The sequence below is a fragment of the Vulpes vulpes genome, chromosome 7, assembly GCF_048418805.1.
Source record: "Vulpes vulpes isolate BD-2025 chromosome 7, VulVul3, whole genome shotgun sequence".
Lineage (NCBI taxonomy): Eukaryota > Metazoa > Chordata > Mammalia > Carnivora > Canidae > Vulpes > Vulpes vulpes.
The window spans coordinates 72,829,448-72,855,565 of record NC_132786.1 but is presented as its reverse complement, the minus strand read 5'-3'; the positions used below and the strand labels follow the sequence as shown (position 1 = coordinate 72,855,565).

General features: G+C 38.6%; 1 protein-coding gene across 2 annotated transcripts in view; it reads right to left on the bottom strand.

Moving 5' to 3' along the window:
* TNPO3 (transportin 3) overlaps positions 1-26,118 on the bottom strand; it is an 82,866-nt gene extending 56,748 nt beyond the window's left edge. The window contains exons 1-2 of one of the 2 annotated variants that reach the window (XM_026010799.2): positions 25,303-26,096; positions 13,764-13,924 (exon numbers count right to left, since the gene is read on the bottom strand). Coding sequence is in view for 1 of the 2 variants with exons in the window: in XM_026010798.2 (XP_025866583.1) it covers positions 25,303-25,422 (120 nt within the window). In the remaining variant the exon portion in view is untranslated. Of the gene's footprint in view, positions 1-13,763; positions 13,925-25,302 lie in introns of both variants that reach the window. The other variant, XM_026010798.2, reaches the window with a different exon arrangement.

The window sequence follows — 26,118 nt, the reverse complement described above, 5'->3', positions numbered from 1 at the left end:
AAAACACTAGTCTAAAGTCCAAAGGATACAGAAGCCAACCTGAAACACCTCAATGGCCAAAGATAAAAAACCTAGTGTAAGAAAATGAATGATGACAGTATTGGATTATAACTCAAAGAATAGGGCGCATAGGTGGCTCAGAAGTTGAGCATCTGCCTCTGGCTCAGGGCATGATCTGTGTCCTGGGATCTCCCTCTGTCTATGTCTCTGCCTCTCTCACTGTGTCTCTCATAAATAAATACAATCTTTAAAAAAAAAACACTCAAAAATAAAGCAAATACCCATAAGTCCATACTGATGTGAATAATCAAGTAAATAAATAACTGCGGACAGGTTATTTGCAAGACATAAGATATTATTTTTACAGAAAACTGCTTAGTTAATAAAGGTAAGAAGGAATGAGAAAAACAGATAATCACTATTTCAATACCACAGTAATAATTGCTACAGGCAATATTCATGAATAGGGAATAAAATCAGCAGGTGAACTTTAAAAAGAAACAGGATCTATCATCTATCAAAGTATCTCTCTAAAATATTTGTCTTAATACTTATACAATTTCTTGGACAATTACTATATAAGAATTCAGATTTCTATACTGAAGAGACAATGTAAAGAGACCTAAGACTACATGTAAAGCAAGAGAAGCACAGCTAAGTCTAGTCTTCCAGCCATTTCTATCAGTGTCAGGTATGTAAATGAAGCCATCTTTGAACCTCTAGACCAGCTAGCCCATCCACCAAATTTCATGAAACAGAATTATCATCCACAGAGCCCTGCTAGAATTTGTGACCCACAAAATTATGAGATACAATGAAAGATTTTTATTTTTGTTTTTTAAGTTTTTTAAAGTAGGCTCCACGCCCAATGTGGGACTTGAACTCACAACCTTGAGATCAAGTGTCATATGTTCCACTGACTAAGCTAGCCAGGTGCCCCAAAACAATTTTTAAGTTACCAAGGTTTTTTTTTTTTTTTTTTTTTGGAAGATTTTATTTATTTATTCATGAGAGACACACATAGCGAGGCAGAGACATAGGCAGAGGGAGAAGCAGGCTCTTCTGCTTCTGGAGAGCCTGATGTGGGACTTGATCCCAGGACCCCGGGATCACGACCTGAGCCAAAGGCAGATGCTCAACCACTGAGCAGCCAGGCACCCCTTAAGTCACTAAGTTTTAAGGTAATTTGTTTCACAGTAGTTCATGAGAACAATCAACCAAATATTATGTGCATCCTGACAAAAGAACAGGATATCACAATTACCAGAGGATCAAACTTGTGTCTCATCAAACCTCTAGATGCAGCTGGCAATTTGCAGGAAATAGAGGAGACTGGAACTACATCATAACTATGCAATAGGCAAAATCCATGGTGTAGGGAAACTCAGTAAGTCAAATGAAATGGCCCAGATTCCTCTGGGCCAGTTAAATATTCTACAGAGACAGAATCTATTGATTAAAAGACATTCTAAAGACATATTTTTACAAACTAAAGACTAAAAACTATAGTTTTTTCACAAGAATAAAAACTATTTAAAAAACCACAAAGAAAGGATTACTATGAAAGGACAGTGGTTACTCTTAGGGAGAGGGAAGCAGTTATGTCAAATAGAGCCAAGGAAGACTTCTGGAATGGCCATAAAGGTTCTACCTCTTGTTTTGGGTGATAGCTGTAAGGGCACTCAGATACAGTAATTTACCAAGTTATATATTTGTTCCACCCTATTTTCTGAATATGTGTTTAAAAAACAAAATAGAACACACACACACCCCCCAAAAAAACCCACCAAACCCAAAAAAACCTCCAATATTCCCTGTTAAAACTGAACTAGTATGATGTCTTCCTCCCAAGTGAAATCTGTCAACCTACCAGGTCAGGACTCAGGAAAAAGTTCATTGATTGTACCATGCCACATTGTGCTTTAATCTGAATGGCAGAAACCAGTAAAAATTCCAAATGTATCATTCTGAGTTAATTATATTTCTAACTTAAATGTTTCTCTGTCTTTAAAAGTAGAGATCTCAAAAATAAGGGCAGAACCAAAAATCAAAACAAAAAACCCATTGCCTCCTAGATTGTTAAACTTGAGGGTGGGAATGCAAAGATTTTTAAAAAGTAATCTCTATACCCAATGTGGGGCTCAAACTCATAGTCCCAAGCCAGCCAGGTACCCCAAAGGTAAAATATTCTTAAAACAAACAACGGGAGAAGAAGGGAAACTGAAAATATCTTAAGATTGAAAATGGGGAATCCCTGGGTGGCTCAGCGGTTTAGTGCTGCCTTTGGCCCAGGGCGCGATCCTGGAGTCCCGGGATCGAGTCCTGCATCGGGCTCCCGGCATGGAGCCTGCTTCTCCCTCCTCCTGTGTCTCTGCCTCTCTCTCTCTCTCTCTCTCTTTCTCTCTCTCTCTCTCTCTCTCTATGTCTATCATAAATAAACAAATAAATAAATAAATCTTTTAAAAAAAGATAAATGAAAATGGAAATACACATACCAAAATTTATGAGATGCAGCAAAAAGAGCATTAAGAAGGAAATTCACAGCCACACACATTTATGTTTTAAAAAAGAAATATTTCAGCAATGAAAGAACAACAACCTAACTTTACCCCTTAAGGAACTAGAAAAAGAACGAACTAAATCCAAAGCTAGCACAAGGAAAAAAAATGATAAAAATTAGAGCAAAGATAAATAATACAGAACAGAAAAAGACTTAGATTCTTTGAAAAAATGTTTTAAAAATTGCCAAAGCCTTAGCTATATTAACTAAGAAAAAAAGAAATGAGTTACTACCAATTTTACAGAAATTTTTAAAAAATTGTAAGAAATACTATGGAACAGCAGTATACCAACAAATTGGATATCTAGATGAAATGGACAAACTGGGATCCCTGGGTGGATCAGTGGTTTAGTGCCTCCCTTTGGCCCAGGGCATGCTCCTAGAGACCCAGGATTGAGTCCCACATCGGGCTCCCTGCGTGGAGCCTGCTTCTCCTTCTGCCTGTGTCTCCGTCTCTCTCTCATGAATAAATAAAATCTTTAAAAAAAAAAAAAAAAGGAAAGAAATGGACAAACTGCCAAAAATATACAATGTGCCAATACTAAATCAAGAAGATATAGAAAATCTGAAGCAACTACATTGCTATAACTAGTAAAAAGATTGAATCAGCCATCAAAAATTTCCAGTAAAGAAAAAAGCCCAGGAGCAAATGGCTTTACCAGTGTATTCTATCAAACATTTAAAGATTAATTTTTCTCAAACTCTTTCAAAAAACTGGAGGAAGAGAGAATGCTTAATTTATTCTATGAAACCAGTACTACTCTGATACCAAAGCCAAAGATACTACAAGAAAACTACAGACCAATATCCCTTTAAAATACTGATTTAAAAACCCTCAAGAACATGCTAGCAAACCAAATTCAACAGTATATTAACGATTATATACTATGACCAAGCGAGATTTATTCATGGAATGCAATGGTGGTTCAACATAAAAAAAAGTAATATACCACACATTAACAGAATGAAGGGGGAAAAAAAGACAAATTTCTCAATTGATGCAGAAAAAGCATCTGACAAAATTTTACACACTTTCATGATAAAGACACTCAACAGGGGATCCCTGGGTGGCTCAGTGGTTTAGCACCTGCCTTCAGCCCAGGGTGTGATCCTGGGGTCCTGGGATCAAGTCCCACGTCGGGCTCCTTGCATGGAGCCTGCTTCTCCCTCTGTCTGTGTCTCTGCCTCTCTTTCTCTCTGTCTCTCATGAATAAATAAATTTTAAAAGGGGGCACGGGGGCCTGGCTGGCTCAGTGGTTGAGCATCTGTCTTTGGCTCAGGGCATGATCCCGGGGTCCCAGGATCAAGTCCCACATCGGGCTTCCTGCATGGAGCCTGCTTCTACCTTTGCCTATGTCTCTGCCCCTCTCTGTGTCTCTCATTTAGAAATAAATAAAATATTAAAAAAAAAAAAAGACACTCAACAAACTAGGAAAAGAAGAAAACGATTTCAATATAAAAAAAGACCGTACATGAAAAACCCACAATGAACATCTTACTCAATGGTCACTGACAGCTTTTCAAAACTCTTAAGACCAGGAACAAGACAAGGATGCTCACTTTTGTCATTTAAATTCAACAAAGCATTGGAAGTTCTTACTGAAGTTCCAGCAAAAGTAAATGCAAAAAAAGAAACAAAAGGCATTCAAACTGAACAGAAAGATGTAAAACGATGACTACTCACATATGACATAATCTTACATGTAGAAAACCCTAAAGATTCCCCAAAAACCTGTTATCATAAATGAATTCAGCAAAGTTGCAAAACACAAAATCAACACTTCCAAATCAGTTTTTATACATTAACAATGAACAATTTGGGGATCCCTGGGTGGCGCAGCGGTTTGGCGCCTGCCTTTGGCCCAGGGCACGATCCTGGAGACCCGGGATCGAATCCCACATCGGGCTCCCGGTGCATGGAGCCTGCTTCTCCCTCTGCCTGTGTCTCTGCCTCTCTCTCTTTCTCTCTCTGTGACTATCATAAATAAATAAAAATTAAAAAAAAAAAAAAAAACAATGAACAATTTAAAGAAGTTAAGAAAACAATTACATTTACATTAGCATCAAAAAAGAACAGAATACTCAGGAATAAAGTAAGGAAGCAAAATTGTACACTGAAAACTACAAAACACAGGGCACTTGGGTGGCTCAGTCGCTTAGGCGGCTGCCTTCAGCTCAGGTCATGATCCCAAGGTCTTAGGATGGAACCCTGCATCAGGCTCCCTCCTCAGTGGAGGAGGGAGCCTGCTTCTCTCTCCTCCCTGCTTGTGCTCTCTCTTGGTATCTTGTCACGATTTCTGTCTCTCTCAAATAAATAAATAAAATCTTAAAAAAATAAATAAATAAAACACTGCTGAAAAAAATTAAAGATGACATCAATAAAAGGGAAGACATCCTGTATTAAAGGATTGGAAAACTTACTATTGTCAGTACTATCCAAAGTGATCTACAAATTCAATGCAATCTCTATCAAAATCCCCATTATGTTTCTTGCAGAAATAAAAAATCCATCTAAAATCCATATGGAGGGGAGTGTCTGGGTGGCTGTCAGTGGGTGTCCAACTCCTGATTTCAGCTCAGGTTGTGGTCTTGAGGTCCTGAAATTGAGCTCTGTGTCAGGCTCCCCACTTCACAGGGAGTCTGCTTAAGATTCTCTCTCTCCAATGCCTGGGTGGCTCAGTGGTTGAGGATCTGCCTTTGGCTCAGGTTGTGGTCCCAGATACCTGGGATCCAGTCCTGCACTGGGCTCCCTGCAGGGAGCCTGCATCTCCCTCTGCCTGTGTCCCTGCCTTTTTCTGTGTCTCTCTCACAAATAAATAAAATCTTAAAAAAAAAAAAAAAGATTCTCTCTCTCTCCAAAAAATTAATAAATCTTAAAAAAAAGAAATCCATATGAAGGGGCACCTGGAAGGCTTGGTCAGTTAAGGATCCAACTCTTGTTCTCAGGTCAGGTCTTGATCTCAGGGTCATGAGTTCAAGCCCTGTGTTTCATTACTTAATATAAAATGAACATAAATGAATGTATTTTATAATAAGCATATTTTAAAATAAAATAAAAAGAAAAAAATCCATATGAAATCTCAAAGGACCCCCAAATAGCCAGAACAGTCTTCAAAAAGAACAAAGCTGGAGGTCTCACATTTCCCAATTTCAAAATTTATTACAAAACTGGAATAACCAAAACATTATGGTATTGGCATAGAGACAGGTACATAGACCAACAGAACAAAAAGAGAGCCTAGAAATAAACCCTCACAAATACAGTCAAATGATATTCAACAAAGATGCCAAAACTACACAATGGGGAAAGGAGATATTCATACACAAACACAAAAATTATTCATACACACAAAAAAACTACATAATGGGACAATTAGATATTCATAGACAAAAAAAAAGGTGGACCCGTGTACAAGATTAACTCAAAATATATTAAGAACTAAATTTAAGACCTGAAAACTCCCAAAGATAACATGGTGGGGAGGACATCATGACACTTGAATTGATGGTGATTTCATGCATGTGACACAAACAGTAATAGGAAACAAAAGCAAAAATATACAAACGGGACTACACCAAACTTTGAAACTTTTATACAGCAGAAGAAATAATCAACAAAATAGAAAAGCAACCTGTGAAACGGGATAGACTATTTGGAAAGCATATTTCTGAAAATGGGTTAATATCTGGAATATATAAAGAATTACTACAAGTCAAAACAAAAAACCAAATAACCCAACTTTTAAATGGGCAAAGGACTTGAAAAAATATTTCTATAAAGATGATATAAAAATGGCTAACAGGCATATGTAAAGATGCTCAACATCACTAGTCATCAGGGAAATGTAAAATCAAAACCACAATCATGTATCACTTCACACCTGTCAAACGGCCACTATCAAAAGAAAAAAAAAAAAACAGAAAATAAGTGTTGGGAGAGAATGTGGAGATACTGGAATTCTTGTGCACTGTTATAAAAGCAAATGTAAAACGGTACAGCTGCTATGGTAAACAGTATAGAAGTTCCTCAAAAAAATTAAAAACAGAATTACTTTATGATCCAGCCCTCCACTTCTGGGTATATATCCAGAAGAACTGAAAACAGATTCTTAAAAAGGTATTTACATACCCATGTACACTGCAGTATTCACAATAGCCAAAAGCTTTTGAAAACAACTCAAATGTTAACTGACAGATGAATGGATAAACAAAATGTGGTAATACATGGCAATGGAATATTACTGTCCTAAAAAAATAATGAAGAACTATTACATGCTATAACATGGATGAATCTTGAGGACATTATGCTTTGTTTTGCCTTTTTTTTTTTTTGAGAACATGTTATATGAAGTCAGTCACAAAAAGGCAAATACTACATTATTCCAATTATATGAGATAGCTAAAATAGTCAAACTCAGAACTGGGATGAGGGTAAGATGTTTTTCAGTAGGTATAGAATTTCAGTCATGGAGAATGAGAGGGGTCAGGGATCTATTACACAACAACATACGCATGGCTGACAATATTAATATTGTACTGTACCCTTGGAAACAGCTGAGAGGATGAATTCATGTTACGTGTTTTTTTGCCACAATAGAAAAAAAAAGGTATGGTACTGGCATAAAGACAGACACAAGACTAATAGAACAGAAAAGAATTCAGAAATAAATCCTTGCATATATGGTCAAATAATTTTCAACAAGGACAAACAGGACCCTTATTTTACATCATATACAAAAATTAACCCCAAAAGGATCACAAACTAAATTAAGATTTATAACTATAAAACTCTTTGAAGAAAACACAGGGGGAAAGATTCATAAATGAGATTTGGCAATGATTCTCAGATCAAAAGCACATGCAAAAAAGGTAAAAATACATAAACTGGACTACGTCAAAATTTAAAACTTCTATTTATCATGAAAAGACTTGGTAAGTATGAAAAGACCACCCACAGAACAGGAAAAGTATCTGCAAATGATAAATCTGATACGGAATTCATATCCATAATATATAAAGAATTCCTATAATTCAACAAAAAAGACTTCAAACAACCCAACTAAAAAATGGGCAAAGGCCTGAAGAAACATTTCTCCAAAAAGATATACAAATGGCCAAAAAGCACATGAAAAGATGCTCAACATCACTAATCATTAGCAAAATGTAAATCAAAACCGCAATGAGATAGCATTTCACTCTCATTATGATACCTAGTATCAAGAAAACAGAAAACAGTATTGGTGAAGATGTAGAAAAACTGGAAAACTGTGCATTACTGGTGAGAACTGAAAATAGTACAGTCACCATGGAAAACAGCATGGCAGGTCCTCAAAAAATTAAAAATAAAATTACCGCGTGACCCAGCAATTCTGCTTCTGAGTATGTTCCCAAGCCAATGCAAAGGAGGGACTCAGATATTTATACACCAATGTTCATAGTAGCATATTTCAAAATAGGCCAAAGTTGAAAATAACTTAAATGCTAACTGACAGAGGAATGGATAAACTATTTAGCCTTAAGAAGGGAGTACCATTACATGCTATGACATGGATGAAACTTGAGGACATTATGCTAAGTGAAATAATTCTGATTGCCAGGTGTTGAAAGGAAAAGATAATGGGGAGAGATATTGTTTGATGGGGAGTTGAAGAGGATGAACAGTTCTGGAGATGGACTGTGGTAATGGTGGTAAATTAATGTGAATGTATTTAATGCCACTAAATGTACACTTTAAAATAATTCAAATGGAGGCCTCTGAGTGGAGCAGTCAATTGAGCAACTGATTCTTAACTTCAGCTCTGGTCACAATCTCAGGTTTCTGGTATCAAGCCCCACGTCGGGCTCCGAGCTCAAAGTGGAGTCTGCTAAAGTTTCTTTCTCCCTCTGCCCCTCCCCGCATGCATGTGTACATGCATGCACTCTCTCTAAAATAAATAAATAAATCTTTAAAAATAGTTTTAGTCCTGCTCAATTTCTTCGTAAAGGGATTTAGTCCTATTTTAAAGACCTGCCAGAAGCGAAAGAAATCATGTCAGGAGGAAAACATCATTTATTAACCCTTCAAATTTCATAAACAATATATCCAGTATCAAACAAAAGCAAGATTAAATAACATCAACAAAGGGAAAAGAAACTGACAATAGAAAATAGTGTACCTATGAGATGCCTGGGTGGCTCAGCAGTTTAACGTCTGCTTTCAGCTCAGGGTGTTGATCCCAGGATCCAGGATCAGTCCCACATCAGGTTCCCTGCAAAAAGCCTGCTTCTCCCTCTGTCTATGTCTATGCCTCTCTCTCTCTCTGGGTTTCTCATGAATAAATAAATGTTTAAAAAAAAAAAGAAAATAGCATACCTAGATAATGAAATGAGGACCTAACAACTATGATGTCTTAACTGAAGTGATAAAACTTAACATCACCAATAACAGAACAGATTTTATGCTACTCATGTGAATCACTGAAAACAACAAATTATCATCCAGGTAGTATTCCCCCAAAAATATTTTACCTGAATAAAATCATGAGAAAATGATGAGATAAAACCAAATAGTTGGGGTATATAAAAAACAGACAAAATGGGACTGTATTTGTTTTTCAATGTCACTACCCATAAAGGAAAAACAAAAATACCTTGAAGAACTAAAAAGACCAACTACAAGCAATGCATTTTGCTTAAATGAATCCTGGATTAAGAAAAATTTTAAAAATAAAAGCTACTGGGAAATGTGAATATAGGCTGTGTATTACATAATACCATTACATGAAAGTTAAACTTCTAGAGAGTAACAATGGTTTTAGTTTAGAAAAATGTCCTTGTTCTTACAAGATATGTCCGTTTTTAGGCATACAGCATTATAAGGTCTTCAATTTACTTCCAAAAGGTTAAAAAATATATACTCAAAGAAAAACAGAAAGACAGAAGCAAATGAAACACTGCCAAATTGTGGAGAAGGGTATATCAATGTTCACTGTAAGGTTCTTTCAAGTTATGAACTTTTCAAAATAAACAGTTGGGGAAAAAAACTAAGTAAGCTGATTAATATATTCAGGGAATCAGAAGACAAATTGGAGAATGGTCATTAAGAAATGTAATCTATAAAAGAGTCAAGTGGAAATTCTAAAACTGAAAAACATAGTAACAGAAATTAAGAACCAAATGGAAGGGTTAAAATAGTTAATTAGACAATTGAATAAAATACTACTGTACTAGAAACAGATCAAGAGAGGGGTGCTTGGAGGGGGCTCAGTTAGTTAAACGTCTGCCTTCAGTTCAGGTCCTGGCTTCGAGCCCCAAGTCTGGTTTCCTGCTCAGTGGGGAGCCCGCTAATCCTTCTCTCTGGCCCTGCCTTGTGCTCTCACTTGCTATCTGTCTCTCCCAAATAAATAAATAAAATCTTAAAAAGAAAAAAAATCAAGAGAAAAATAACAAGACCAAAACACAAAGTCAAAAAAGACAGAAGGTAAAGAATGGGAAGACTCTGAGTGACACATGGGACACAAGTGAAAAACTTTTACGTATAACTGAAATCCTAGAAGGAAAAGAAAAAAATGGGGCAGAATCACTACAGATTTATGGCTGAGAAACTTCCAAAGTGGTACAGATACCAACCTACAGACTTAAGAAGCTCTATAAACCCTAAGGACAGAAAAAAAAAAAAAAAAATACAGACTTAAGCACATCATAATAACACTGTTAAAAAGCCAGAGAGGACAGGTGCCTGGATGGCAGTGCCGGTTGGTTAAAAGTCCAACTCTTGGTTTTGGCTCAGGTCGTGATCTCTGGGGCACGAGATCAAGCCCTACATTGGGCTCCACACTCAGGGCAGAATCTGCTTAAGACACTCTGCCGTCTGCCCTGTGACTGTGCATACAAATGCAAAATCTCTCTCAAAAAAAAAAAAAAAAAAAAATCTTAAAAAAAAAAAAAGGCCAAAGGGAAAAATCTAAAGGACAGTAAAAAGAGGAAAAAAGATATATTACCTTTAAAAGAATAACAAGACTGATAGCTAGCTTGTCAACATAAACAATGAGAACCAGTATCTTCAAAGTACTGAAAGAAAATAACTGCTAATGAGTTATTTTATACCCAGCAAAAAAAACCCTTCCAAAATGCAACAAAATTAAAACACTTTAAGACCATAAACAAAGGGATGCCTGGCTGACTCAGTTGGTAGATGATGTAATTCTTGATCCTGGAGTCAAGAGTTGAAGCCACACGCTGGGCCTAGTGCTTACTTCCTTGTTTGCCTGCTTACTTACTAAATAGCTAACTAAAATAAATAAATGAAAAATTTAAAGACTAATAATAAAAGACAATTTATAACCAACAGACCCAAAAAGAAGAAAATACTAAAGGGTGTTCTTCATGGAATAAGAAAATAATTCTGGATGGAAACATGGAAATAGGAAGAAATGAAGAGTAATGGAAAGGTTAAGTATGTGATTAATCTTTATGGACACTGACTATATAAAGCAATATCATCTTGTAGAGTTTAAAACATCTGAATAAAAATATCTGAGAGGAGTTCTACATCTAAGATGTAGCAAGTCAGAAAGAATACTGCTTTTGAGTTAACAATAAACAAAAGCAAATAAACTACACAATAACTTTTCTTAAAATGCATCAAAAGCTGAAGTCCCAGGGTAACCAAGTAGGTTGAAATCTAAAGACAGACCTCTCCAAGGAGACAGAAGGCAAGCAATGGCTCCCCTGTGGTGTAACAAATGAGGAAAAGACATAGGGTACCAGATACCCAAGTAATAAAAATTCTAAAATTATGAACAAAATGATAAAGGCTGAGTATGGACTAACATGAACATATAAAACCCTTGGGACTCACAGACAAAGGAAGTTCACAATCATCTACAGGCTCTTCTTCACAGACCTCCCCCAGATACTTAGGACAAAGACCGGAGACAAGGCAAAAGACCAGAGAAAACGACCTTTGGTACAATGATCCTGGACAGGAACAGCCTCAACAGCACAGAAGGCACAAAAAGCTGACTAGATCCTCTCCCTTACTGAACAAAAGCCTCAAGCTGTGTGGGGGTAGCAAATCCTGTCACCCTCACAACACAGGTTAAGACCTATTGCCCACTGGCAATACGAGGTCTCCTAACACTGAGGGAAGGGCAAAAAAAAAGTATCCTGCACAAGACCTGTCAGATGGAATGCAAAGCAAGAATGCCATAGGTGAGGCCAGGATCACTGAAAAAAACCCCACCACTGAGATAGCAGCACTGGAATTAAGACTATAGTAGACTGGGCAACAGAGAACATTCCCATCCCCCACTCCCACACAAAAACCCATCATACTCAAACTCCTGAAACAGTGATTACAAGAAAATATTAAAGGCTTTCACACTGGCTCTGTAACAGCTCAACTATAGAACTTTGTACTATAATTACTTGGGCCTTTGTTCATCTTTTCTAACAGACTGCGAGCTCTTCCAAGATAAAGAACAGGGATCCCTGGGTGGCACAGCTGTTTAGCGCCTGCCTTTGGCCCAGGGCGTGATCCTGGAGACCCGGGATCGAATCCCAGTCGGGCTCCCGGTGCATGGAGCCTGCTTCTCCCTCTGCCTATGTCTCTGCCTCTCTCTCTCTCTCTCTGTGACTATCATAAAAAATAATAATAATAATTAAAGAAAGAACAACTGTAACTATCTCTACATCTCACAAAATCCTTCGCCAGAAGAGGTAGTTAAAGTATATATTAAATAAGAAGCAAAATGACAAGATACTATATCATCTCCTAAATTTCTAACACCTCTTTGCTTTCCCAAACATGAAAAGCCCATCCTTCTACTGCATAGCTAGATACTAGGTTGGGAATCAGCTCTAAGAACAGAATCCAAAATGTTTAGAGAGAAAGGGCAACAGAGAATAAGCAAATCAGTTTTTTTTTTTTTCTAAATTTATTTATGATAGTCACAGAGAGAGAGAGGGGCAGAGTCAGAGGGAGAAGCAGGCTCCACGCACCGGGAGCCCGACGTGGGATTCGATCCCAGGTCTCCAGGATCGCGCCCTGGGCCAAGGCAGGCGCCAAACCGCTGCGCCACCCAGGGATCCCAAATCAGTTCTTTACAGATAAAGAAAACAGAGGCCCTGAGAGGATAAGACATTTTTCATTCAGAATCTTCATTTGTAGAACTTCATATGCCTTGCACAGATGAAGCCTTCATCTTGTTTTGTTTTAAATACATATTCTGTTTTAGCAATGAGAGGAAGCTCAATAATTTCCTAGCTAAAATCTGAAGATTCAGACTTTAAGAAAAATTTCAGTGAAGAGAATCTTAAAATCTCCCTAAAATGGGAGTCTTCTGGAATGAGCTTACTTTAAAATATTACCAGTACTTCCGAAATAGGAAAAAAGAGAACAGCACTTAACTTCAAGCAACTAAATCACATATAAAACTTGTATCTTTTAATGCTCATTATGTAGTTATCTGGATTTTTTTTTTAAGATTTTATTTATTTATTCATGAGAGTGAGAGAGAGAGGCAGAGACACAGGCAGAGGAAGCAGGCTCCATGCAGCGAGCCTGATTCGGGACTCGATCCCAGGACTTCAGGATCACGCCCCGAGCTGAAGGCACGCACTTTAACTGCTGGTGTCCCAGTTTTTGTTTTTTAACTAAACTAAAATACAGATGGCAGCTGTATGAAATTCCAAGGACGCTTCTATGAGAAACTGGTCTTTGGAAAATTCCCAAATTGCTTATAGTGCAAATGTATCAGGTAGAAGCCAAAGTCAAAGAGAAGTCCTTTCATTTCAACCATCCTTATTTACCTTGATGCTGCCTCATCCACTGGTCAAATGTGCCTCTCTTTTTAAATATTTGTCTTTTAGAGTAAGAATAAAATAGAAGAGTGATCTCTAGAGAAATTTGGCAAATCTGAGTATCATAACTACTAATAGACTGTCAATAAAAAATTACTTGGGATGATACTGCCAATACCATATATTAAGGGGTCATAATTTATCACTTCATTTTGAAATCTAGGAAGGTTTAAGAATTGTTGATATCTAAAACCAAGCAATCTTGTTTTGGTCACTGAACCATTAAGAAAATGCAACCAAATCCTGATATCCTAGACACTACAGTATATTGCTCATTGTACTTCCCCTCTGCTAAGCTGCAGAAGGAAGAAAAGGAAGGAAGGAAAAGGGATTCTTGACAAGGAGAGAATAAAGCACTTACACTTCATAGGACTTTCTAGCCACAGATGCCAGGTGCTACCCACTGAAATCCAGGCTTGGACTAAGCTCCACATTTCTGAAAGGACCATCTCAACCGAAGCCTGGGGCTCAGAGTCAGCAGGAGGAAGCTGCAGCTCCCACCAGCAGCACATTTCAAAGAGGCTGCAACAAGAGAACATTTTCCATTTAAGCATCTAATTCCAATCTTCCATTTCACAAAGCAGTAGCAGAACAGGCCTTTATATCAGTCTTTTCAAAAGATATTTCCATGACTATGTGATGAATATGAAGCAGGCTATGGCCCAGCAATCCTTTCACTAACATACTCTGTCTTTCATTATACTTCACAGCAGATCCTAAAAATACTTGCCCTTTCCTTTTCTTTATGGTGCTCTGTTGCTCCAAGACTCACTTCTACACCAACAGTTCTAAAACTGTCGAATCAACCTAAATCACTGAGCAGGCGGACTGTCAACAATGCAAGCACACACCCAGATAGGAGCCTAAGGATTCATTGGCTGCCAAGAATTGGAAGCGGATTAGGGCTGCTAGTTAATCCTACAAAAACTCCTCAAATTAAGCAGAATTACTTAAAATACTTCACTGAGGACAGAAGAGCTCTGGCAAATAGAAAATGAGGTTCTGAAAATACAAATATTTTAGTGAAATTTGAAAAGTAACATAAAAGGGTCAGGTTGCTGTTCTTTTTTAAGCATTTCAATGAGAATAATGTATTTATGAAAGACTTTTAAAGATTTACAGTATACTGGAAGAAAGAGACTAAGACAAAGCAGAGTGAAAAGAACTAAACAAAAAAAATCATCAGTCCACAAACGCAGTTTTATATATATACCCTATAACAAATGTGGTAAAGAGCTAGAAAACCAGAATTTCCCCAATCAAGAAAAAAATCATCCCCATCAGACAGGTTAAAAAAAAAAAAAAAAAAAGTAAGTTGAATTTACCTGAAACCAAGAAAGTAACTTTTTAACCTAGTCAACTATCTTAAGCCTTTGTATCTAATCTTTTGTGAGAATTTTACAAATATAGGACAATCTGCTAAGTCTGTCATGAGTTACTTTCTGAAGGTTTTCTTAGCAGGGAGAGAAAATGGTTTGAAGGAATATTAAGAAAAACAAACTATGGGGTTTAAAAGATAACCATTACTACCTAAAAATGATGTTTTTCAATATAACTTGTGTTATAAAATGGCCTGAAATGCAGAAACCATTATGGTATGAACTTAGCTAATAACTTCACCACAGCAGTGATAAGTAAACAACTCCCACCTCCAATATAAATGAAAGAGTCATACAAAGCCCCTAACAGGCTCCCATACCCAGAAAATACCCTTGTGTGCATAAGTAACTTTTCTAGAAGCAAAAAGGCTCGTTCATAGACACAAATTCAGTCAACTTAAACATTTTCATAGCCATCTCCATAACTGAATAAATAATTTTTTTTAAAAAATTTTGTTTATTTATGATAGGCACACAGTGAGAGAGAGAGAAGCAGAGACATAGGCAGAGGGAGAAGCAGGCTCCATGCACAGGGAGCCCGACGTGGGATTCGATCCCGGGTCTCCAGGATCGCGCCCCGGGCCAAAGGCAGGCGCCAAACCGCTGCGCCACCCAGGGATCCCAGCTGAATAAATAATTAAAAGGGAGATGCTATTTCCTTTATGGGAAGGAAGAGATTTCTAGCTAAAAATAATTCTTTAAAAGATCATAAACTATTCAAATTCCATGACAAATATCAAAATACTCAAGTCAACTTTCAGTAGACTGTAGTGTCTATATGTGCTGTTCCATCTTGAGGTGATGATGAAACGAATCAGTAAGACCAAACAACAGCACTCAAACCCTCCTCAGTTTCTGATGAGATTCCCCATGTTTCTGGGACAAGTATCTTCAAACAATCCTAAGTCATAACTCTGTCAAATGAAATTTGGCTCAAATTTGTCACATAATATGGTCATGCATAATATGGTAGTGAGAAATCTTGCCAAAATATTTTCATGACAAGTAAAAACTCTTTATCCAAATTTAAAATCCTCTATAACCTATGTACGTACCTATGTACGTGAACATTAGCCTCAAGAATGGCCAAAAAAAAAAAAAAAAAGAATGGCCCTAAAAAAATATAAGTATATCTGGATCCATAAAATCAACTTGGGTTGGGAATGACTGAAGCATGCATCCCTTGGTAATCACATTGCTTGCTGTGGGCCTTACTAATTATACTAGGCAGTCCTATTTTAAAAGCAGAAAATGCCAAACTTAAAATCATTTGAAGCCAAGCTGATATAAGGACTTCCTGAAAGCCAAAAACATAGAAAATGTATTTCCTTTAATCACTAGTCTCTATTCCTGCCCATCTGTGCCAAGTTTTATAACAACTCATATAAATCAGATTACCAAGGGATGCATGCTTCAGTCATGTTAACACTGTGCTGAAGAGTCAAATTTTTCAATATTATAGGAATATGAAATGTCTATGTAAAAGTACAAAATATTGTGTAAAAAAAAAAAGGCACTGAAGTGTTAGAAAACTCTGAATCCTTATGTTAAAAAACATGTAATTTTCAGGTTTAATTCCAAGTATATTCTTGTGTTTGGGGGCTACTTAAAGAGTACTATACTATGGCTGAAAATGAAAATACAAAGAAACAATTAATACAGAGGAAAAACTGAAAAGAACTGTGCTATGGGCTTGAGAAAAATAAGTAATATAACCTCCATTAACAGAAAATTTCTGACCAAAAGAAAAAAAAAAAACTCATGTTTCATAATATTGTCATTTTGGAAATTCTACGAGAAAGGAAATTAAGTCAGCATTTTTAAGGAGTTCTGAATGACAAACACTACAAAATTTTCCCCTTTAGCAGCACTATGAACTTCCAATAAACAGAAATTAAGCTTCTATGTGAGACTTCATCTGTATGGCAGTAAAACACTCTGGCAGTATTTCAGTATCAGGGTACAAGCTAGAAAAATACAGGAGAGGTAACCTGAGCAATATCGACTTCCTATGAATTAAATTTGTTTTTAAGTTCAACAGAGCTTAACATTCTATAAAATCTGGAAAACAGTATGGTGGTTCCTCAAAGAAACCCAGCAAAATTATCATAAGACTAGCAATTCCCTTTATGGATATATACTCAAAAGAATTGAAAGCAAGGCCTCCAAAAGGTATTTGTATACCCATGCTCATAACAGCATTACTTGCAATAGCCAAAAGGTAGAAGCAACCCAAGTGTTCATTGATTGACAGATGTGTGGATAAACAAAATATGGTACAGAGATTATTATTCAGCCTTAAAAGAGGATGAAATTCTGACACATAATATACTATGGATGAACCTAAGGACATTATGCTAAATGAATAAGCCAATCACAAAAGTTCAAATACTGTATGATTCCATTTATTTTTTATTTTTTTAAAGATTTTATTTATTCATGAAAGACAGAGAGAGAGAGAGAGAGAGCGAGAGGCAGAGACATAGGCAGAGGGAGAAGCAGGCTCTATGCAGGGAGCCTGACGTGGGACTCAATCCCAGGTCTCCAGGATCACGCCCTGAGCTGAAGGCTAAACCACTGAGCCACCCGTGCTGCCCTGTATGATTCCATTTATAGGAGTACCTATAGTAGTGAAATTCATAGAAATAGAAAGCAGGTTGCCAGGATCTGGGGGGTAAGGAGGGGAAAATGGGGAGCTACCTGTGTTTAATAGGTAAGATTTTCAGTTTTACAAAATGAAAAGGTTTGGAAATAAGATGGTGGTGATGGATGCACAACATGAACATACTTAATGCCACTGAATTCTATACCTAAAAATGGTTATTTTTGTTATGAATATTTTACCACAATAAAAAAAAATCCATGCAATGTTTTCCATTTCCCTTACAGACACCAGTGCAATCAACATGAACAAAATGATGAAATATCTGGAAAGCTCTGGAAGAAAACTGTGTTATAATTAGAAAATGCAGCACTGCCCTGATAATTTTATACCCTGAATCGCACCACCAACTCTGGTCCAAGGCCTGGGAAGACAAGAAATAAACTAATCCAAACATGGATGAATGCCACCAGCTAACAGACTACCATGCCAACATAAATACCATCACAAATTCTCATTCAGAGTCTTCAATACACCAAAGACATGAAATGTCTATATTTGCACTGTCAAGACTTGGAATATGGCAAATACAGAACTGATTTTAACTTTAATTTTAATTAATTTAAGTAGCCACAACAGCCATCTGGCTAACGCCTACCATATTAAATAACATGGCCAGATTGTTAAACTCTGCAATAAAGGTCTCTGGTTTTTATCATTCATGTGTTTCCAATTCCAGCAATGCAAGGCATACAGTATTCCTGTTAGTTGAATTAACTGATCCACAGAATTTGTAGATGAATATTTCTCTTTTCTGAAGGCTTTTCTTTCAAAAGCGTGTCATGTTTTACGAGTTACTTAACTGGAAAATGAAAGCATAAGCATAAAGAAAGCCCAGGTTTTCAGATAAGTCAATAACTGGAAAAAAAAAAAAAAAAAAAGTCAATAACTGAAATTGCTAAAAGAAAAACCAAAGACCATAGGTTTTTTTGAACTAGGCTAAAGAATCAAAAAATTCCAAAGAGGAAAATTACTAAGAAAGAAATTTAAAGCTGAAATTTTATGACCCATGACTTTCCTGACAGGACATTTGGAAGAAAATTCCCAAGGACATATAATAAACCAAACATGACAATGTCAACTTAGTCCATCAGGGCATGATCTGATTTGATTGATGCTTTTTATGATTTCATCATTTCTTTTCAGTTTCCAGACTCAACTATAAAACTTTTGAGCTAACCTCTGACCCACAGATTGTCTCTGTAAAAGTAGTCTCCTTATAGCCTAAATTATAAACCTAGAACAAATGCGTAGCATAATTCATTAGCTGTATAAAGAGACTGTCTTTCCTTCTATTGCTTTCTACACAGTCTACTCTCGGGTTACCAAAAGTGGACATAGTTCACTGTCAGGCCTCCTTTAAGATCTGTCTAAAAATAACTTGCTTTATTTTAAAACACTTTGGATATCAGTGATACCTGCCTATCACATAAATCAAAACCATGGCTATATATTGTTTCCAAGAATTTTAACAGGAAAAAATATAAGTAATGAATATAGATTCTTTGGCAAATGGCTGTTCTAAGTAAATATCAGAGAAAAAGAAAACATGCTCATAGTGTAGACTAAACCATTACTAAATTACACCCTTAAACCAAATCTATTGTCACCAGGTCATTAGAACTCTACTAAATGACTTTTGATTAGTAAAATGAGAGTTGGAGAAGTGATGATTTTTTTCAAAATGTATATTCTTCAAAATGGTTTTCAAACAAGCCAGGCAAATTCATTAACAACCAACTTAAAATTAAAACACTATGCTGGGGCAGCCCTGGTGGCGCAGCGATTTAGCGCCGCCTGCAGCCCAGGGCGTGATCCTGGAGACCCTGGCTCCAGTCCCACGTCAGGCTCTCTGTATGATGCCTGCTTCTCCCTCTGCCTGTGTCTCTGCCTCTCTCTCTGTCTCTATAAATAAATAAATAAAATCTTTAAAAATAGATAGATAGATAGATAGATAGATAGATAGATAGATAGATAGATAGAACGAACACTATGCTGTAACTACGCTAGACCAGACCTTTGGTCTGTACTTAGTAATTGATTACTCTGAAAAAGCCTTATTGAGTCAAAAAGTTCCTCTCCCTTCCTGTACTTAAATCTTTCAGAGAATAAAATGAGGGCAATATAAATTCATCTCACAAAGTTTTTCTTTCCCCCCAAAGATTTTATTTATTTGAGAAAGTGAGAAAGAGCACAAGCGGGTGGGAAAGGACAGAAGGGAGAAGTAAACTCTGCTGAGCAAGGAGCCAGACACAACAGGCTCAACAGGACAGGCTCTGCACAGGGCAGGATCCCAGGACCCTGAGACTATGACCTGAGCAGAAGGCAGACACTTAGCTGACTGAGCCACCCAGAAGCCCCTCATAAAGGATAGAAAGACTGAAAACAGGGACGCCTAGGTGGCTCAGCGGTTTAGCACCTGGTTTCCGCCCAGGGCATGATCCTGGAGTCCTGGGATGGAGCCTGCTTCTCCCTCTCTGCCTGTGTCTCTGTGTTGATGGGAAGAACCCAGTAATGAGAGTTTGAAAACATAAGTGAGAGATAGGATAACCTAAAGATCAAGGTTCCTAAGAATTCAGAAAATGAGATGCAGAGCAACCTAGACCTGATAGAAGTGAGAAGCAACTGGCTATACCTAGGAAGTTTTACTAAATCAGAGGTGAAGGGTTGATGGTTACAGTATATTTAAGAAAATGACTACAATTATAGACCTTATAATCCAAATAAATTAGAAGATAAGACCTAATGAAGAAAAAATTGGAGCCAGTTTTGAATAAGGTTTTGATGAAATTTAAGAACTAATGCAGGGATTTGTTTAACATGATTGAACTGAACACATCTGTTTGCTCACAGGTCCCTTCCAAAAATCCACTAAAATCAGAGTAAAGAGATTTTTTGAAATGGGGTGGGGGGTACCACAAGGACAAAAGGAATAAAACCATGACTATTATTAAGAAAACTGTAGGGACACCTGGGTGGCTCAGCAGTTGAGCATCTGCCTTCAGCTCAGGGCATGATCCTGGAGTCCCAGGATCAAGTCCCACATCGGGCTCCTTGCATGGAGCCTGCTTCTCCCTCTGCCTATGTCTTTGCCTCTGTGTCTCTCATGAGTAAATAAATAAAATCTTAAAAAAAAAAAAAAAGCATTAAGAAAACTGCAGAAACTAGAATGCTAATGAAGGAGTTAACTGTCTTAGCAAGACTGAAAAAGTTGAAACTTTCAGAGGAAGGACAAGATGAGAAAGGGGAAGCCAAGGGGCAAAATGATTCATGTTGCAAAATCTCAGTTAGGCTCAGGAATTAAAAGTACCAGGTACATCTGAAGGCAGATGCACAGGTAGAACAAAAAAACAAAAGAGTGGGCTCAAAATCTGTATAAGCAGTCAGACTGATATTTTCTCCCTGAGTGGCCAGGCTACTATCCTCCCACCATCACAGAAGACTCACTTTGGGAAGACTGACACAGAGGGATTCTAGACTCTTGGCCAACAGACTCACCTAAGGACAGGAATACCATATTTAAAACAGATGAAATTAAAGCCTACATACTTAGTGGTAAAATCCATCCCCTGGTTTCTTCTCCTACCTGCCAGCGGCAGCCCCATTTATATCCAGAGGATTGCTCTCAGGATAAAAGTGGTCCAAGAAAAGAAGACCAAACAAATACAAGAGAAAAGGGGTAAAGGTTTCCTTCTCAATTAGTCATCAAACGAGGGAGTAATCCAAGAAAAGATCATAGGATCCAGGATTCAATGCATCTAACATAAGAAAGAACATAATTCTCCAGAGTGTTAGAGATCCCAGAACAATAATTATTCAACAGACCTGGAGAATAACAAGGTCAGATTGGAGGAGGAAGATAGAATGCTCTTGGGAGAGGTTTCCTTCTACCAAAAAAGGAAACAGATTACCAAACTGAACATACTAAGAGAATATTTACATATGCAGAAAGTTTTGGACAGGGCAGCCCCCATGGCTCAGCGGTTTAGCGCCGCCTACACCCTAGGGCGTAATCCTGGAGACCCAGGATCCAGTCCCACGTTAGGATCCCTGCATGGAGCCTGCTTCTCCCTCTGCCTGTGTCTCTGCCTCTCTCTCTCTGTTTCTCATGAATAAATAAATAAAATCTTAAAAAAAAAAAAAAAAAACTAAAAAAAAAGTTTTGGACAAATTATTGCAGATATACAGAAAATGAAGCAAATGTGAAAGAAAGAAAAAGATAATGACTACCACAAGGAAAAAAAGCTGCACAACAAAGGAAAAAAAGCTGCACAACAAAGGGAATATTACCACGTTGCTATGTGGTTCACAATGTGTACTGTGTGTATTTAACCAAAACTGACAGAACTATATTAGAGAAATGCAATGGAAGACTTTCATAGAAGAAAGTCTAAACATAATTGCTCTTTTACAGTCTAGGCCTTTCTTGGAAAGTTTCCATTTTATAACTTTTTAAAATTTTAAAAGTTTAACTTTAAAAGATTTTAACTTTTAAATATATAACTACATAGTTTTTTTTAGAGAGGGAGAACGTGAGCAAGGGATGAGGGGGCTAGGAGAGAGAGAATCTTAAGCAGACCCCACACCCTGTGCAAGGCCCCCATAGAGGGGCTGGTTCCGACCTGAGCCAAAAGCAAGAGTTGGACACTTAACTGACTGGGCCACCCAGGCATCCCATAAGTTTTTAATTTTGATAAAAATTAAAATTATAGATTTCAAAAAATGAAACTATTATATGAGGTTACTTGAATCCTTAAGCCAGCAAACTGGAAGAGTGGGCTGTGATCAGAGCAGATGTTAGTGATGTGGGGGGCTGGTGACTTTTTTTTAAAAGTAGGCTCCACAACCAGCCTGGAGCCCAATGTGGAGCCCAATGTGTGTTTTAACCTCATGATCCTGAGATAAAGACCTAAGCTTAACCAACTGAGCCACCCAAGCACACACTCCTCCCCTTTTTAAAGCAAGCTCTATACCCAACATAGGTCTTGAACTCACAATTCCAAGATCAAGAGCCACATGCTCTACCAAATGAGCCAGCCAGGCACCCAGGCTGGTGACTTTTTAAAAATGACAAGATTCAGGGTGTGACTGCGTGACCATAAGACTGAGTTAGTGCCATGAGGGATTGGTGACTTTTTAGTAATGACAAGACCCAAGATGTGACAGTATGACCATGTGGCTGAGAAAGGGAGGTAAAGGAATTAAGGGGCTGAAATGTCAGCTGAGTTGTGGATTCTGATGCTGACGTTGCCTATAAATGATGATGTGGGACTGTGCTAGATGTTTTTTCCAGGTCAACTTTTCCACTCTTCCCTGGTTTTTGCCCCAATATGCTGATCTATATGGACTATTATCTTTTTTTTTTTTAATTTTTTTTATTTATTTATGATAGTCACAGAGAGAGAGAGAGAGAGAGAGGCAGAGACACAGGCAAGGGAAGAAGCAGGCTCCATGCACCAGGAGCCCGACATGGGATTCGATCCCGGGCCTCCAGGATCGCGCCCTGGGCCAAAGGCAGGCGCCAAACCGCTGCTCCACCCAGGGATCCCTATATGGACTATTATCAACAAGTTCCTGTTTCTCCTAGCTTTTGGTTGGGTTTGCTCAAAGAAGAATCCCAGGAGGCTCGGGGAATAAGGTCAATATAGTTATTCCTCCAGCCCTCTCCCTGAAAAATCACCTCATGATGACTGTCCCTTCAAATGAAAACTGCTACTCCTCTCAAGGCAACCAACTCCATACCTCCCTTCAGAGTTCAAGTAATCACTCCCTCTCCTATTCTTTCCAGCCTACAAATGTTAACAATTTGGCTACAGGTTACCACACTATCTCTTATAGTACCACATTAGACCAAAACCTTTATAAACAATACTTTTATAAAATAAACCCTCCTTGAATTATTCTATTACAAATGTGCTATCTGTTCCTGTTGGGACCCTTACTGTAAATAGTAATAACGATGACGATGTAAGATTATAATAGCAGTGGAAAGTAAGAAAAGTACCATTTAAATAACTACTAACATTTTAAACTATGACTTCCCTAAGCTCTTTGCAGATATTAACTCATTTCATCATCACAAACATACTATGTGGCAAGTGGAGATTTTTGTCTGGTTCATTTCCATATACCAATGCCTACCACAGTTGCTGGTACAGAGTAAGCACTCAAAATATTAATGTAAAATACAAATGGGATGCCTGGGTGGCTCAGTTGGTTTAGCATCCGTGTTTGGCTCAGGTCATGATCCTGGGGTCCTGAGATCAAGCCCCGCATAGGGCTCCCTGCTTGGTGGGGAGTCTGCTCCCTCTCCCTTTGCCATTTCCCCCAATTGTGCTCTGGCTCTGTCAAATAAATAAATAATAAATAAACAAACAAATAAATAAATAAATAAATAAATAAAATCTTTAAAAAATAAATAAAATACAACAATAAGCAAGTTTAGTAGGGAAAAGGTGACTTTTGGTATGATGTATCAGATTTGTGACTCCCCAAAAACAAACTAAACATTAAATAAGAGTATATGTGGGGCACCTGGGCGGCTCAGTGGTTAAGCATCTGCCTTTGGCTCAGGTTGATACCAGGGCCTGGGGGATCAAGTCCCACCATCAGGCTTCCTGTGGGGAGCCTACTTCTCCCTCTGCCTATGTCTTCACCTATCTGTCTCTCATGAATAAATAAATAAAATCTTAAAAATAAAAAAAAAAGAATATATGTGAATGGTTTTTCTTGTGTAGCCTACAGTGAGTCTTACTCCTTTATCTTCCCATGAGGTTATCCAGAACTTGGGGTTCCCCAATTTTTAAATGTAATATTTAAAACCAAAGCTGCAAAATTTTAAATATGTACTATGTACCTGCACAGCCGAGAGCCTCACTTAAAAGGGCAAAGCACCCTAAAGTATCAGTTACTAGCTTTTAAAAAGAGAAGGGAGTAAACTTTAAAAATATGCTTGGGAATATAAAATGCAAAAATAAAGGTAAAGTCAGTAAGATCATCGAGTATACACACACACAAATAAGACACAGGAAAAGTGAATATAAAACATAGAGGATGGTAAGACCTGTGCATCAAAGAGTGCAGAGATACAATAAGTATAACAGGTTGTAATTAAACCCCTAACCGGATATCCACACAATCATATGGAATAATCAAGGCAGCTATGATACCAATATCTTATAAAGAAATTAAAGTCAGAGGGGAAAAACCAGGTCAAGGAACAAATATGCATCAAAAGGTGAACTAACTGCAAGAATTTCCTGAAATCAGAACCGGTAATTTTCTTTTCTTTTTTTGCATCATGGTGTACTCCAAAACACGGCGGAAATTCACGTGTAACAGAAATCTAGAAACCTGAGAAGTTTCGAGAATGAGAGACTCAAACTATCGCTGTTAATGAAAAATCAGTGAGGCACACACAGTGAGGTGTAAGGCTACTGCTGGGATGGAACTGCCAGGCTCAACACTGGGACACCGAGAGGAGACGGAGAAAGCATCCGTAAGTGGAAGATGGAGAAAGAATGGGACTGGATTTGGCTGAAGGACGACTAAACGCGAAAGCAGAGCCTAAGAAGTAGCAAGCGTATAACTTAAACACGACCAGATCCGTGCCACAAGCGAGTACGGGACCTACAAATCAAGATTCTACGGGGTGGGGAAAGGGCCAGTTCGCGACCGACCAGAAGGAAGTAGTTTCCGAAAAGCGGCGTAAATGTAGCTTCGCAGCCCCACCCCGCGGCAGCAGCTCCTCCCTAAGGAGCATCTCACGAGGCCAACCACCCCGCTCAGGCTCCAGCTTGAGCCCGGGTCCCACCCCGCCCTTGCCCCGCGGCGCAGAACGGCCTCTCTGGGCCCCTCACCGAACGCTGCAGCTCCCCAAGCCAAAATGAGGCGCGCTCCTTTCCGCTGGGATCTGGGTCGTGGTAAAGCGCCTGCACTGCCTGGTATACGAGCTGCAAAGTCGGCTTTGCCCCTTCCATGGTGGTGGCAGTGGTAGCGGCAGCGACGGCTCTGGCTGTTCTCCCGAGGCTTCTCCGGTTGCTCCGCCTTCAAGCTTCCTCACTGTGTCGGCCACAGCCGCTCCCTGACTGGCGCCATCTCCTCTTTGGCCGTTACCAGGGCAGAGGGGTTCCCGTGGAAGCTGCCCCCTCAGAAACAGAGGTTAGATTGTATTCGGGTTCCCGGCCTTTTTTCCTATCCTCCCACTAGACTCCAGACTTCTGAGTTCAGACGCCGATACTCGCCTCTTCACCCACTGACTCACCCTCCGAAGTCTGTCCTCACGCCACACAAACCACGCAGCGTACCTAAACCGCGTTAACACGGACCGGAAGCCGCGGCACCGGTACCTTTGGCACACTTCCGCCTGGTGCAGCGCAAACGGCCTCCTTCCCGGCACGCCTCCTCCTATCTCCCCGCCCCCTCCCGGAAGTGGTCCTGCCAGGCCGGAAGCCGGGAAGAGGCAGTTGGATGTGGTTCTCTCCGTTACTTGCTTACGACTGGAGCAATAGGAGCAGCGTGTGTTCTGTACCTGAGCGGCTCTTCTCTCCTTGAAAGTGGTCCGAGGTCCTTCCAACGCCCTTCGGACTTCTCCATCCCTATCCAGGGAATCCTTCCTGACGCCCGTGGAGAAGGCGCCTCAATCCAGCCATCCGTGTGGTATGCACCGTACTGGA